Source organism: Hemitrygon akajei, chromosome 7 (genome assembly GCF_048418815.1).
Source record: "Hemitrygon akajei chromosome 7, sHemAka1.3, whole genome shotgun sequence".
In the NCBI taxonomy this organism is placed as follows: Eukaryota; Metazoa; Chordata; class Chondrichthyes; order Myliobatiformes; family Dasyatidae; genus Hemitrygon; species Hemitrygon akajei.
In genome coordinates, this window is record NC_133130.1 from 26,666,983 (window position 1) to 26,683,767 (window position 16,785).

At 39.7% G+C, this 16,785-nt stretch overlaps 1 protein-coding gene across 9 annotated transcripts in view; it reads right to left on the reverse strand.

The window, feature by feature from the left end:
• The window catches only part of birc6 (baculoviral IAP repeat containing 6), a 246,679-nt gene that overhangs the window by 175,233 nt on the left and 54,661 nt on the right, over nt 1-16,785 (reverse strand). For all 9 annotated transcript variants that reach the window (XM_073050528.1, XM_073050534.1, XM_073050532.1 and 6 more), the window contains one exon: nt 4,024-4,173. In XM_073050528.1, the coding sequence (XP_072906629.1) occupies nt 4,024-4,173 (150 nt within the window). The remainder of the gene's footprint in view (nt 1-4,023; nt 4,174-16,785) is intronic.

Below are 16,785 nucleotides of genomic sequence, written 5' to 3' on the forward strand. Positions count from 1 at the left end.
TATAGGGACTGGCCAAGATGTAACTCTTAAAGGCCCTTTAATATGGTGCAATGAACCACTTAGTTCAAAGTAGTTAGGAATGGGCAATCAATGCTGCCTTACCAGGTAAACAACCTGTAAAATGAAAAAAGAGATTACCCCATAATTTGATATCATTTAATGAAATATCACTACAAGAACATGCTGAAGTGAAATTTTCATAGACGTATGGACAGGAACTCAGACAAACATCCTAGGATACTCACTCATAAACTGAAAGAAACAAAGTGCCACTGATGCTTTAAATTGCTGACATCAAATCAAATGTCTGAATGCATTTGATAATCTGAGATGAAGCAAACAAATTGCTCATAGATAATGGCAATAGGTTTCCCAAAAATAGCAGACTGAAATATTTTTTAAAAACATTGAAAAATTCTTAACTTTCCGTGAAAAACTGAGGCATCACTAGTTAAAGGAATCCTAAATGGCCATTTAGTTGCTTCCAGCTCTATTTTTTTTTAAACATACAGAGAAAGGGGGGGGGGGGGGATGGAGGATGAACATAGCACATTTATAATTTGTAAAACTTTGTTATCGTGTGTGAACAGTTAAACACACACACACACACTATAATAAAGCAAGATTTTGGTCTTGCTACCTACCACTAACTTCTCAACCATGCCTAAAAAAGCTCAGATTATAGAAACCTACTATCTTTAGCCACAACTTTACTCAGAAGACCGCTCACATCCAAATAACTTTTCATTAACACTGAATTTGGTTATTTATCTTTATTACACAGTTTGTAGAGTTTCAGTCTCATGCTGTACAAATTATTCTTTTCTTGTATAGGTACAAGTATATAATGTGTAATGTTGATTCTCAGGATATATGCTTTGGATATACAAATTTCTTGCTAAAAAAACAAACTCACTCTCTACCCACAGAAATATACTACACCAAAATATTCATTAAGCATTTAGCACAGCCTTTCAAAGTACAAAATATTTAATTTTCCAGAGTGGCACCTATTTCATAAATCAAGAAATAGCTACCTCTATAGGCCAAAAGAAATGGTTGAGGCAAGCAACACATCTACGTGTGGGCAAATAAGAAGCCAGTGCTGACAGCAGAGGTCAGCAAATGGCTGAGACATCATGCTGCTGCCCTCAGACTGGGGGATAAGAAAGCTCTCAGGTCACCAAAAGCTGTGCTTTCCCACGCCATCTTTTCAGGAAGGCAAAATGGTATTATTCAGAGAATATTCAGCTGTTTCTGTGACACCACATACATGAGGCACATGTGGCAGGGCATTCAGACCATATTAGACTATTAATTCACCATGTGTCTCTTCCTAATACACAGTGTTTGAAGCAGGGAATGAAGTACTGGCTGCAGCTGATGTGAGGAAGACCTGAGCCAGCATCAACCCACATAAAGCTGTGGGCTCTGATAACATATCTGGTCGGGTGCTGAGGGACCATGCAGCCCAATTAACTAAGGTTCTAACAGACCCACTGTCAATATCTTTCTGGAACTGAGACCCCTCAGCTTCAAATCAGCCACCATTATCCTGGGGCCCAAGAGGGAAACGGTAACTTGCCTCAACAGTGCTTTGAGGAACTGGTCATGTATCACAGTAAATCTCATCTTTTTATGACATAGTACCCTTTCAAGTTCACTTACCATTCAAATCAATCCACTAATGATGCCATAGCTTCTGCATTCCACTCCATCCCATACAAACTGGAAAATGGTGCCTCACATGCCAGGACACTGTTCATTGATTTCAGCTTAACATTTAATATGATCATTCCTCAGAAGCTGGTGGGTAAACTGTTCTCATTGGGTCTCAGCACCTCTCTCTGTAACTGGAGCTCAAACTTCTTGACAGAAAGGCTACAGTCAACCCACATTGGCTGCAACATCTCTTGCTCCTTCACGCTGAGCACCGGCATTCCCCAAGGTTATATGCTCAGCCCACTGCTGATGCATGACTGCACAGTTAGATCCAGTTCAAACTGAATCAAGTTTAATGACACCAGCGGTTTGCTGATGACATGAGACTGTACAGAGAGGAGGTACAGCAGCTGGTAGAATGGTGCAAGAACAACTTAAGTCTCAACATGGATAAGACCAAAGAGATGATTGTGGACTTGAGGATGGTGCAGGCGGATCACTGTCCATTGCACATTCAGAGCTCCTCCAAGGAGAAAATGAGCACCAAGTTTCTGGGATTACACATAACAGACAATCTCATCTGGTCCCTCAACACCACCTCTTTGGTCAAGAAAGCACAGCAGCGTCTCCGCTTCCTACGGCGGCGGCCAGTGAGCCTTCAACCCCCCGCCCCCTACTTTAATCAATTTTTACAGGAACACCACTGAGACTGTCTTAACCAGCTGCATCACCATCTGGTATGAGAATTGCAAGGCATCTAACTGTAAATCTCTACTAAGGATTGCGAGGACTACTGAGAGAATCATCAGGGTCTCTCTTCTACCCAGAGATACTTGTCAGGAGCACTGCGTATGCAAGGCCGTTAAACAATGTTTGATGGGTGGGTGGGATCATTGACAATCTCTTTGACCCCCTACCATCAAGTAGGAGGTACCACAGCATTAGAACAAGAACTGTTAGATGGGAAACGCTTCTTCCCCCCAGGCCATAAGACTACTGAACTTCCTGCCATCATCCAGATTTTATCGTTGAGTGCCAGTAGCATTGCATTGTCTTTTTTTAAAAACTTGTATTGTACATGCATCTTAATATGGTTGGCGCGACTGTGACGAAACACAATTTCCCTCGGGATCAATAAAGTATGTCTGTCTGTTATTTGTTAATTTATTTGTATTAATATTACTTCACGTGTTACATGAGTGAGTTATATGTACTGTGCTGGACACCTTGGTCCAGAGAAACATTGTTTTATTTGGCTGTATACATGTGTATGATTGAATGACAACAAACTGAATTTGAAATTGACAACTTTTAAAAGACACTTGGACAGGTACATGGACTGGAAAGGCTCAGGTAAGCTTATTGGCCAAATGCTGACAAGTGGAGCTGCTTGGATGAGGCAGCTTGGCCAGCAATGACCAGTTGAGCTGAATATCTAGCGTCCGTTCTGTATGACTCCATAATTCCCCATTTACAAGTAAGTTTCATTTATTTTCCTATTACTCACTATGCAAGAAATACAGCAAGAAATTCACTGTGAAATAAATTCTTAAAACGATACATACATCTCAAATATCTCAGAACACTTCACATATCAAGGACAGATATTTCACTTGGAAAGTGTTGCTGCCATTTGGTACAGCAAACACCCATAAAAATTATCAGAATTATTACTATCTTGGAATAGATTCATTGGAAGTTTGCAATGATTGAACATGCCATCTAAAACTTTGACAAACTTCTATAGATGTATGGTGAAGAGTATAATGACTGATTGTATGGAAACACTAATGCCCTTGAACAAAATATCCTACAAAATGGAGTGCATACAGCACAGTCCATCACAGGTAATGCCCTCCCTACCAATGAACACATCTACACAGAGCACTGTTGAGAACTTACACCACCCAGGGCATGCTCTGTTCTTGCTGCTGCCATCAGGGAGGTGGTACAGGAGCCTCAGGACTTATACCACCAAGTTCATGGACAGTTATTACCCCTCAGACATCAGGCTCTTGAACCAGTGGGGATAACATCATCTGTCCTATCACTGAACTGCTCTCACAATCAATGCACTCATCTCATGTTCACAATATCTGTTGCTTATTTATTATTTTTATTTTATTTCTCTTTTGTATTTGCAGTTCGTCATCGTTTGCACATTGGTTGTTTGTCTATCATGTAGGTATGGTCCTTCGTGGATTCTATTATGGTTCTTGGATTTACTGAGCATGGCTGAATGAAAAAGAATCTCAGGGTTGCATATAGTGACATATATGTACTTGGATAATAAACTTACTTTGAACTTAGAAGACAGAATACAGAAAAAGTTTGGAGTGCATATCCCATTGAAATTTTTACCTGCAATTCCAGGACTAGACGTGTTGGACGTATGCCTGCTTCCTTCAGACAACTGGTCTATTCCTTTAGGAAGGTTGCCATCCACAAATATATCAGTTTCATCTGCATCATCAGAAGCCCCTCCAATCTGAAGGAAGTGAAGTTCTCCACCTTTAAGAAATGGAATTCATTAGAGCATGTTCTCCAGTACCACTTCAAGTTGCAGAGTAAATCATATGACGTTACAGACATTTTACAGACGCGTTTAGTTTTCTTCCAGTCAGGCAAAATGGATGCATACATACAATGCTTCACTGCAAGGACAGCTTAGAAGCTAATGAAACATTATTATTATTATTATTATTATTACACAAACTGTTTGCAATCCTGATTACTTACAAGAACCTCAAACTCATCTATTAATTGCCTTTTTGCATGATATTTTAGATTAATCCTTTTAAAAATAATAGTATATACATTGTTTCATCAGTTATTCAAAACTATATCTTTGTCAGGGTGTCATACAGCCTCCACCTCTAAAGCACATGCTGCAGGAAATGGATAAATCAAATAGACGTAGTGGAAAATTTTTTAACTTGTATCTGCTTTGCCCCCCTCCACCCTCCGCCCCCCAGTGTAACCTCCCTTCTTCACAATTAGCAACCAAAGCATTCCTCATTCAAATCCTCAAAAACTAATGCTAAAAGATAGCATTTGAGGTTTTCCCCTCTTTCTTATGGAAATAGTTCTGCAGGTGTACTAATCCAAAATTAAGTAGTTAAGATTCATTACTATATCCCCTGTGCTATTAATTCTTGGAGAAACCACAATCCTTATCTTATTCCATCTCCTTCCACGGTCAGTCATGTTAGAATTCCTTTCTCACCACGTGACCAATCCACATCTTGTAGTCAGTGTCTGCTTTATCTGGACTCTCTGATACTCCCACATTTACCCACCTAATCAGCAGATTCAGAGGAAGTACGATATCTCATTTACAAAGGCCATTTGCAGACCTTGTTCCCACTCAGAATATGCAAATATTTTCTATTTTTTGGAAATGCATCAGCAATCAATGTAAACCAGAAGTGACAAAGAGGTACCAGCTCCATGGTGTGAAGCTGAACACTGGTTCTAGGGCAACGTCTAAACGCCAATTTAGCATTGCACTTTTTCAATAATCTTGTCAATAGCTTGTGGCCATTATGAATTTTTCAATCAAACTGCCATGCCTCAAAAAAGACCCCCATGAGCAAGGGCACTCTGGAAAACAGAACTACTCCAAGCAAACTTTTCCAGAAGATATTTGATGACATTTCACATAATGCATACAAAGATGACAATATTAACCTAATATCATGCATTAGAATTCAACAACTGGATTAAAGACTAATTTGGAATTGGTTCATTATTCTCATATGTACTGAAATATAGTGAAAGGTTTGTCATGTTTGGTGTTCATACAGTTCAAATTATACAGTGTATTGAGGTAGAAAAAGGAAAAATGATAACAATGCAGAATAAAGAACAACAAATATAGAGAAGGCAAACAGTAGGATGCAAGAGCATAATGAGATAGATTGTGAAGTCAAAAGTCCATCTTATTGAACTAAGGAACCATTTAAAAAATCAACAACAGAGCAGAAGCTGCCTTTCACCTTGGTGATATGCGCTTTCAGACTTTTCTATTTTCTGCCCAATGGAAGAGAGAAGAGAAAAATGCCTGGGATAGGTGGGGTCTTTGATAATGCTGCTTTATCAAGGCAGTGAAAAGCATAGACAAAGCCCATAGAGGAGAAACTTGTTTTAGTGACATGCAGTTCTAACTTGCACTCTCGTGCAAAACTTTTGCCTTACCAAGTCATTATAAGCCACATTAATAAAAAGAAATGGAGGGCCAATAGGAACGTCCTGAGTATGCAGAGGCACTGCTGAGTTTTTTTTAGCCGTGACATGTGTGTTGACAGGTGATTGGTGATGTTCACTCCTACAAACCTGAAGTTCGAACCTCTCAGGCACAACACTGTTGAAGTGAACAGCAGCACGTACACCAACACCCTTCCTGAAGTCAGTGACCAGCTCTTTTGTTTTGCTGACATTGAAGGAAAGGTGTTGTCATAACACCACATTACTAAGTTCTCAATCTCCTCCCTGCACTCAAATTCATCTTTATTTGAGACACAGCCCACTATGGTGGAATCATGTGCAAACCTTCAAACAGAGCTAGAACAAAATATGGCTACTCAGTCATGAGTGTACAACAGGGGAACAAGGATATAACTTTGTGGAGCACTCGTGTTTAGAACCGTCATGACAGAGATGTTGCTGCCTATCCTTATTAATTGTAGTCTGTTGGTCAGGAAAGTCAAGGACCCAGGAGGCGTTGACTCCCAGATTCTGGAGTTAAGTAGTGAGCTGGCTTGGAATAATAACATTTAAGGTGGAACTGAAATCAACGAACAATCGTCAGAAGTAGGATATCTTTACTGTCCAGATGCTCCAGAGATGAGTGTAGAGCCAGGGAGATGGCATCCCATCCAGGCCTCTTTCAAATTGTAGAGGAAGGGCAATGGGTGAAGATTGTCTGGAAGGCTGGAATTAACTCGAGCCATGACCAGCCTCTCAAAGCATTTCATCATGGTTGATACCAGTGCCACTGGACAGTAGCCATTAAGGCATATTGATCTTCTCAAGACAGGTGAGAACCACAAACTAAGGATCCTGGCTTGTTCTTAGATCTGCACAGGATCTAAGAACATATCAGGGTCACTACCAAGGACAGATAAAACAGATGAGAGGTGATAAGAGCAGATAATAAAGAACTAGTTTTTCTACAGGACAGAAGTGAATTCAAATTATTAGTTAGCTAAAGCAGGATACAGCATGTTGATGGTGTCAGAAACCCAGATATATTGCAAATTGAACAAGTTTTCACTTTCATCCTGGCATTTATAATTCAAAAGTCATTGATAGGTCCTATAATTGTGGATGAATTTTAATGTAAAAATGTGATGTTATTGGACAAAGTTAAAGGAAACTGGGCAAGTACTATTTGCAAGATGCACAATATGGCCTTGCACTTGATGATCTGCCTGCACTTTTTCTCAGTAATACTACATTCCACATTATTATTGTATTTTCCTGGGTTATCTTGATGTAATGATTGAACGAAATGATATGTAAAAGTTTTTCACTGTATGTGAGATAATAATTCAATTTACCAATTCTGTCATAAAAAATTAACAGAATTTCAGAAATGGTTACTCATCAGTAAAGTAAACTGGCAGAAAACCTATCATACATGCAACCATATGAGGAGAAAGTGAAGAAATGAGGTTGTTTACACAATGACATGACCAGAATTATAGTCAATAATGAATCGCCTAGACATCGCAGAAAACCACCTATCCTAGGCGATGGTTTAACTTCATCAGAAAATCAATATGTCCATTTCCAGCATAGTCTCTGCTGCTTTTCACTGAATTAAGTTTGGACCTAACCAATACGGCAGAAGTGTCACAGTGAACAGTCAACTAAAGGCTCAAAAGGTATATTTAGGGCAAGTAGCACTCACGTCATTTGACTTGGCAATTACGTGTGACATTTCAGTACATGATTCAGAACTATCAAGGTTCATTTACCACTTAAATTTTGACAGAATGATAATATTTATATGGCCCTTTTCCAGTGATCTGAGCAGTTAATATGAAAATTGACATGGACACAGGGGGAGGTTAATAAAGAATTTGGATCAAAGCAAAGATGATACTTTTTAAAAAAGGCTAAGATTCCTTTCCTGTTCATTCCAGTGTTGAAGAATGAAGTTTAAAAAAAACACGCTGGAGGAGAATGGCCCTACTAGGACACTTCAATGTATCACGTTAGGCCGATGAAAAGAACAAATGACTCCATTAAATGACGTGTTCTATGACATTGATCAAATCAATGTAAAGGAAATACTGAATGCAATGACTGAAGGATGAAAATCACTAGTATTGGGATACATCCTAAAAACAAGAAATTCAAAACATCCTTCTTTTAGCTGATACAAAAGGTTTCAAACAAGAATTTCACTTCTACATTCAGACACAATAAACTTGTATTAACAACGCTCCAACCTTTGTAGTCACAGTGATTTGAAACAGGATATTAACTAGCAACCATAATGACGCACTCAACTTTTTACAACTTTCCATACTGGAAACATTCAAAATTATATCACTGCTGCCAAAATGAAATCTGTTTTTCAAAGGATCAGTACTTTAGTTTTCTGTTCTAAGAACTGATCATCGTGAATAAAACACAGATCCACACACAAGCAGTAATACGATCAAGTCACTTACTAATGTTTCAATTGTCAAGTTACTTGAAAAGTATATTAAAAAGGTCCTTTCCTGTCTAAATGATGACATTTTCCATTCATGTAGTTAATACACGGTGGGCCAACAACTTACACTTTTAAAATTCAGTATTAAAATATATTAAATAAGCTATTTCCCATTTCCTTTGCATTTTTTGAAAAAATAGAATACTATAAACAAGCCCCAGCTTTCAGCAATATCCACAATAATGAACTTCGTATTTTGCTTTAGCATTAATTTACATTTTTCATAAGGAATTCAAGCATACTCAAAATAAAGTTTAGGCATAATTATTTAATATGTTTCTCAGTAGGAACCCACTAGGCTCTAAGAGTCTTAATAGTTGTCAGAGGTAAAAATAGTCAATTCTAAAGCTTTAAAAGCAGAAATTAAAATAAAGGGTAAAAGAGCACCTGCCCCCCCCCCCAAAAAAAAAGAACAGCAGAGTGAAGACCTAATTCATTAAGTATGGGTTGAAAAGAGATAAGGATGACAGATGGTTGGACAAAGTGTAAAGAATTATCATTTAGAGATGGAAGGAGAATGCTTTGTAAAGCTTTGTAAAGGAGCAACACTATTTTACCAGAAATAGTCAGAGAATGGGAAGGCAAAGATAGGGCATGAAGCACACTTCACTGCTTAAAAAGCAAAGCAGCTTAATAAACTTAACACAATTTATTGCCAAGTTCAAGATTAAAGAAAGGACATTAAAGTATCGCAGAAGGAATATAATCAGGGACATGACACATCTATTCCCGGATGGCTGCTGAGTAAGATACAGGACTTTTTAAACTCTCAAAATGAATGGTTAACACTGCAATTGCCTTCCTTATTACCTTACTAAATTTCAAAGAATGTAGACAAAATCTATAAGGACGTTGCAGGGACCTGAGCACCTGAGTTACAGGGAAAAAATGAATTCATTAAGACTTTATTCCCTGGAGCATATGAGAATGAGGGGAGAGATTATAAAAATAGATCTATAAGTACTTGCAGGCTTTTGCCCCTCAGGTTCAGTGAGGCTAAAACTAGATGCATAGGTTTAGGGCAAAAGGTACAATACTTAAGGGGAAACTCAGGTGGAGCTTCTTCACTTAGAGGGTGGTGCAAGTGTGGAACAAGCTGCAGTGAAAGCAGCATGCAGGTTCAACTGTCACATTTGAGAAGCTTTGATAGGTACATGGATAGATGAAAGGTATGGAGGGCAATGGCCCAGTGCAGGTAGATGAGACTAGGCAGTAAAGGCTGGCATGTCTGGATGGGCTGAAAAGGCGGTTTCTGAGCTGTAGTCCTTTATGACTAGGACTCAACCTGTAAGTTCATCTTTGCAGCTCTGATACCTGAATTCTCTCCACATTTGTAGAGAATTTGGATTTGAGTGGAGCACCAACACAAAGGCTACACATCAGAAGGGCCAGAGTCACCTCTACTTCCTGAGGAGACCAAGGTCTTTTGGAGTATGCAGGCCCTCCTTCCCTTACTCTACAAGCCTGCTATCACCAGTACAATCTTCTATGCGGTGGTGTGCTGGGCAATGACATCAACACAAGTGAAGCCAATAGGTTCAATAAACTTGGAAAGGCTGGCTCTGATGAACAATTGTTCATCCCAGTTTGACAAAAGAATAAACCAGGGAAGGTAGTGCACCCGTGGCTGACAAGGGAAATTAGGGATAGTATCAAGTCCAAAGAAGAAACATATAAATCAGCCAAAAAAAAAAGCGGCACACCTGAGGACTAGGAGAAATTCAGAGACCAGCAGAGGAGGACAAAGGGCTTAATTAGGAAAGGGAAAAAAGATTATGAGAGAAAGCTGGCCGGGAAAATAAAAACTGACTGTAAAAGCTTTTATAGATACGTGAAAAGAAAAAGATTGGTCAAGACAAATGTAGGTCCTTTACAGTCAGAAACAGGTGAATTGATCATAGGGAACAAAGACATGGCAGACTAATTGAATAACTACTTTGGTTCTGTCTTCACTAAGGAGGACATAAATAATCTTCCGGAAATAGTAAGGGACCGAGGGTCTAGTGAGATGGAGGAACTGAGGGAAGTACATGTTAGTAGGGAAGTGGTGTTAGGTAAATTGAAGGGATTAAAGGCAGATAAATCCCCAGGGCCAGATGATCTGCATCCCAGAGTGCTTAAGGAAGTAGCCCAAGAAATAGTGGATGCATTAGTGATAATTTTTCAAAACTCCTTAGATTCTGGATTAGTTCCTGAGGATTGGAGGGTGGCTAATGTAACCCCACTTTTTAAAAAAGGAGGGAGAGAGAAACTGGGGAATTATAGACCGGTTAGTCTGACATCGGTGGTGGGGAAAATGCTAGAGTCGGTTATCAAAGATGTGATAAACAGCACATTTGGAAAGAGGTGAAATCATCAGACAAAGTCAGCATGGATTTGTGAATGGAAAATCATGTCTGATGAATCTTATAGAAGTTTTTGAAGATGTAACTAGTAGAGTGGTTAGGGGAGAGCCAGTGGTTATGGTATATTTAGATTTTCAAAAGGCTTTTGACAAGGTCCCACACAGGAGAATAGTGTGCAAACTTATAAAGCACACGGTATTGGGGGTATGGTATTGATGTGGATAGAGAATTGGTTGGCAGACAGGAAGCAAAGAGTGAGAGTAAACGGGACCTTTTCAGAATGGCAGGCAGTGACTAGTGGGGTACTGCAAGGCTCAGTGCTGGGACCCCAGTTGTTTACAATATATATTAATGATTTAGACGAGGGAATTAAATGCAGTATCTCCAAGTTTGCGGATGACACGAAGCTGGGCGGCAGTGTTAGCTGTGAGGAGGATGCTAAGAGGATGCAGGGTGACTTGGGTAGGTTAGGTGAGTGGGCAAATTCATGGCAGATACAATTTAATGTGGATAAATGTGAGGTTATCCACTTTGGTTGCAAGAACAGGAAAACAGATTATTATCTGAACGGTGGCCGATTAGGAAAAGGGGAGATGCAACGAGACCTGGGTGTCATTGTACATCAGTCATTGAAGGTGGGCATGCAGGTACAGCAGGCGGTGAAAAAGGCGAATGGTATGTTGGCATTCATAGCAAAAGGATTTGAGTACAGGAGCAGGGAGGTTCTACTGCAGTTGTACAAGGCCTTGGTGAGACCGCACCCAGAATATTGTGTGCAGTTTTGGTCCCCTAATCTGAGGAAAGACATTCTTGCCATAGAGGGAGTACAGAGAAGGTTCACCAGATTGATTCCTGGGATGGCAGGACTTTCATATGAAGAAAGACTGGATCGACTAGGCTTATACTCACTGGAATTTAGAAGATTGAGGGGGGATCTTATTGAAACGTATAAAATTCTAAAGGGATTGGACAGGCTAGATGCAGGAAGATTGTTTCCGATGTTGGGGAAGTCCAGAACGAGGGGTCACAGTTTAGGGATAAAGAGGAAGCCTTTTAGGACCGAGATGAGGAAAAACTTCTTCACACAGAGAGTGGTGAATCTGTGGAATTCTCTGCCACAGGAAACAGTTGAGGCCAGTTCATTGGCTATATTTAAGAGGAAATTAGATATGGCCCTTGTGGCTAAAGGGATCAGGGGGTACGGAGAGAAAGCAGGTACAGGGTTCTGAGTTGGATGATCAGCCATGATCATACTGAATGGCAGTGAAGGCTCGAAGGGCCGAATGGCGTACTCCTGTACCTATTTTCTATGTTTCTATGTTATACGAGTCAAACTAGACATACTGGTGGCTGTGGTAGAACAAAGGACCCTAGGGAAAATCCTGGCAATTCTGGACAATGCTTCTCACTCTCTGCATGGCACCTTAGCTGAACAGAGGAGAACTTTTAGTAATAGACTAAGATAACTGTGCTGCTACAAAGAGCACTGTATGAGGTTATTCTTTCCCTCGGCCATTAGGCTCTATAATGAATCAACCTATACCCAGGGAAGTGATGACCCCCTTCTGTTAGACTGTTTGTGCAACTCATTTTTCATTTTTTTTACTTCTCTTTAATATGTGCATCTGTATATCTGCACTTGCAATGCTACTGTGACACTGTACTTTCCTTTGAGATCAATAAAATATTTATTTGAAAAATAGTATACACTTTTATGCCTTCTATGAAATGACATGACCATTCACTTCTCTACACTGCATTCCATCTTCCACATTTGCCCATTCTCTCAATCTGTCCAAGTCCTTCTGCAGACTCCCTGTTTCCTCAACACTAGCTGCCCCTCCACCTATTTTGTATCAGCAAGGCTAGAAGGCAGCTTTATCTCACGCTCCTTAATCATTGCACAATATCAAATCCAGAAATGCCTTTTCTCTCATGGGCTCAAACACAAGTTGCTCTTAAAAACTATCTCATATGACTTCTACAAATTCCTACTCTTGAGAATCAGTGCCAACTTGATTTCCCAGTCTCCCATAACTACAATAACGTTGTCTTTCTTACATGCCTTTTCTATCTCCTGCTGTAATTTGTACTCTACATTTGGGCTATGATTCAGAGGCCTGTACATAAATCCCAAAAGTTTTATAGGCCTTGGCAGTTTTGTAACTTTACCCACAAGGATTCTGTATCCCCATCTTTCAGTTCAATTTTCTGACATCTTCTGATTTATATTTTGATAATATAAGAGATTAGTTTGGAACTGAGGTACTGAAAATGCATAGATCTCATCAGCATTGAATGTAAACAGACCCTGTATTGAAGGAAGTCACCTTGGTCTGTGGTTTGGATGATGCACAAATTTTGCAACATGAATAATTATATTACTGCTTTTTCTCCACACTTATCTCTTAGGGCATCATGGATGTGACAGTGTAATGGGAAAACAGAAGTTACTTTTAAAGATGCTGGCCATGTTGGAACAAGAAAGAAACATGCAAGGCAGGGAAAAACCACTGAGGCAAAGTGAAGGGTACATTGTCTGCAACATAGAATCAGGAGATAAGCAAGATGCATTGCACAAGATGCCATCAGAAAGAGACAATGCAGCAGATGAAATAACAGTACAGGAAAGATGCCACAGAAAAGTTATCTCATAACTAAAAGCCAAAAATTAAAATCATTTATTGCAGATAAATCTGCATGTGAATGACAGCACATTTTCAAAGAAATAGCATCTACTAGGCTTTGCTTCTCAGACTGTAAATTTACAATCAGATATATTTATTGATCTCTGTAGTCCTCTTCACATATAGGATTTCATATAATGGAAGAATTGGACTTCAAGCTGGAAATATTTCTGAAGTGCATTAATTTTTTTTAAAAAGAAGATTGCTTCCTCTCCACATTTATGTTTTACAAGCAGGTAAGATTTCAAATCACAACCACCAACATCACTCTAATGGACTTTATTAAAGTAGCTATAGACAAGTGTGTCCCCACAAAATCATTCAATCTTCCCCAATCAGAAGCCCTGGATGAACAATGAGATCCGAAATCTGCTGACAGCCAGATCAGAGGCATTCAAGTCTGGTGACCAAGAAAGTTACAAGACTGGAAAGCCATCTCACAGGTGAAGTGGAAACTCCAGACCAAACCTGAATCAAAGGAAACTCGATAGTTGTGGCAGGGTTTGAATACTACCACCTCTTAAAACTAAATGACAGCAGTGCTTCGCTTCAAGATGAGCTCAATGCCTTATATGCTCACTTTGACCATCAAAACATGGAGGAACCATCATGAACTCCCCACATCCCCCGATGATCCTATGTTTTCAGCCTCTGAAGCCACAGTGCAAACTGCCTTCAGGTGGGTGAACACATAAAAAGCATCCGGCCCAAATGGAGTACTAAACGCCTGTGCTGATCAACTGGTTGATGAGTTCACCAAGTTCTTTACCCTCTTGCTTCAGCAGTGACAGGTACTCACCTGCTTTAAACAGACTTCAACCATACCAGTGCCTAAGAGCTTGGTGACCTGCCACAATGACAGTAGCACTTAGTTGCAAAAAACAGTTTGTGAACCCTTTGCAATTACCTGGCTTTCTGCATTAATTACTCATAAAATATGATCTCATCTTTATCCAAGTCACAATAATAGACAAACACAATCTGCCTAAACTAATTACACAAACAACTGTACTACTTGACAATACTGAGTACACCATTTAAACAGAGCCTAGGTTCAAAAAAAGTATGTGATCCTCTGGGTAATGCCTTCTACAGAAGCTATTTGGAATCAGGTGTTCCAGTCAATGAGTTAAGATTGGAAGTGTGGGTTGCAGAGGTGCCCTGCCCAATAAAGAAGACAAAGTCAGGTTACTGACAGAGCCTGCTGTTCTCAAGAAAGATCTATTTATGTGCATCATGCATCAATTCAAAACAGCTTGCAATCATTGAGGGAACAATGAATTCCATATTGTATTAAGACATTTTACAGGAGAATGTTAGAGTAACAGTCCATTAACTGAAACTTAATAGAAGTTGGATGTTGCAACAAGACAATGACCTGAAGCACAAGAGTAAATCAACAAAAGAATGGTTTTAAAAAAAGAAAATTCATGTTTTGGAATGACCGAGTTACAGTCCAAACCCTAACAGAACTGAGATGTTGTGGCATGACCTGAAGAGGGCTGTTCATGCAAAGTATCCCAGAAATATTGAACTGAAACAGTTTTTTTCTTTATGGTCTAAAATTCCTCCTGGCTGTTGTGCAAGTGTGATTAGTAGCTACAGGAAATGTTTGGTGGAGGTTATTGCTGCTAAGGGAGGTTCTACCAACAACTAAACACAAGGGGTCACATACTTTCTCCAACTAGACTGTGTTCAATAAAGGCATGAAAAGTACAAATGTTTGTGTGTTATTAGTTTAGGCAGCGCACACAAAATGCTGGAGGAACTCATCAGGCCAGGCAACATCCTGCAGGCCAGGAAAAGAGTACAATTGATGATGCATGCCGAGACCCTTCAGTGGATGGTGCATCTATTAGATGATCAGACCACATTTTATGAGTATTTAATGCAGAAAACCAGGGACTTGCAAAAGGTTCACAAACACTTTCTTACAACTGTATATCCATAGTGATCAAGTGTTTTGAGAGGTTAGTGATGAAACATAGCAACTCTTGCCTGAGAAACGACTTAGATCTGCTCTAAATGGAGTACCGGAGCTAAAGGCCCACAGTAGATGCCACTTCATTGACTCTTCACTCAACCCTGGAACATCTGGACAGCAAAGATGCATACATCAGAATGTTCTTTATTGATTCCTGCTCAGCATTCAATACCCTCAAAACTAATTAATAAGCTCTAACACTGAGCTTCAAATACCTCCTTGTACAATTGCATCTCAATTTCCTCACTTGCAGACCCTAGTCGGTTCATTTCCTCCACAATCTCCATCAGCACAGGTGTACCACAAGGCTGTGTGCTTAATCCCCTGCTCTACTCGCTTAACACTTACAACTGTGTGGCTGAGCACATCTCCAATACCATGTTCAAGTCTGCTAATGACAACACCGTTGTAGGCCAAATCAAAGGTGTTGATGTATCAGCATATAGGAGGGAGACTGAAAATCTGGCTGAGTGGTGTTATAACAATCTCTCACTCAATGTCAGCAAAACTAAGGAGCTGATTATTGACCAGAGATCTAGGAGTTAGTCCTCATCACAGGATCAGAGGTGGAGAGGGTTAACAACTTAAAATTCTCAAGTGTTATTACTTCAGAGGACCTGTCCTAGACTCGGCATTTAAGTGCAATTATGAGGAAAGCACGACAGCACCTCTACTTTCTTCGGAGTTTGCAAAGATTCAGCAGGACATCTAAAACTTTGTCAAACTTCTATAAATGTGCTGTGCGGAATGGATTGACTGCCTACATCAACACCCAACGCAGTAGAATCGGCAAATCCGTCATGGGTAAAGCCCTCCCAACCACTGAGCACATCGACATGGAAGACTGTCACAGGAAAGCAGCATTCATCACCAGGGACACCCACCAACCAGGACATGCTCTCTGCTCGCGGTTGCCATAATAAAGGTACTAGAGCCTCTGAACCACCAGGTTAAGCCACAATTACTACCCTCTGCTATCAAGGTCTTGAACCAAAGGCAGTAACTTCACTCAACTTCACTTCCCCCATCAATGAAATATTCCCACAACCTATAGAATCACTTTCAAGGACTCTTCATCTCATCTTCTCGATATTTTTGCTTATTTATTATTGTTTCTTCTTTTCGCATTTGCACTGTTTGTCATCTCTGCATTCTGGTTGAATGACCTCGTTGGGAAGTCTTTCATTGACTGTTATAATTATTCTAGATTGTTGAGTATACCCACAAAAAAATGCATCTCAGGGTTGTATATGGTAACATAAATGCACTTTGATAATAAAGTTTACTTTGAACTTTGATTCACAGTACAAGTCTGACAATGATCTAAAGTGAGTTGTTTTAAAACAATGTCAATAAAATTGAGATTGGCTGAGAGTAGAG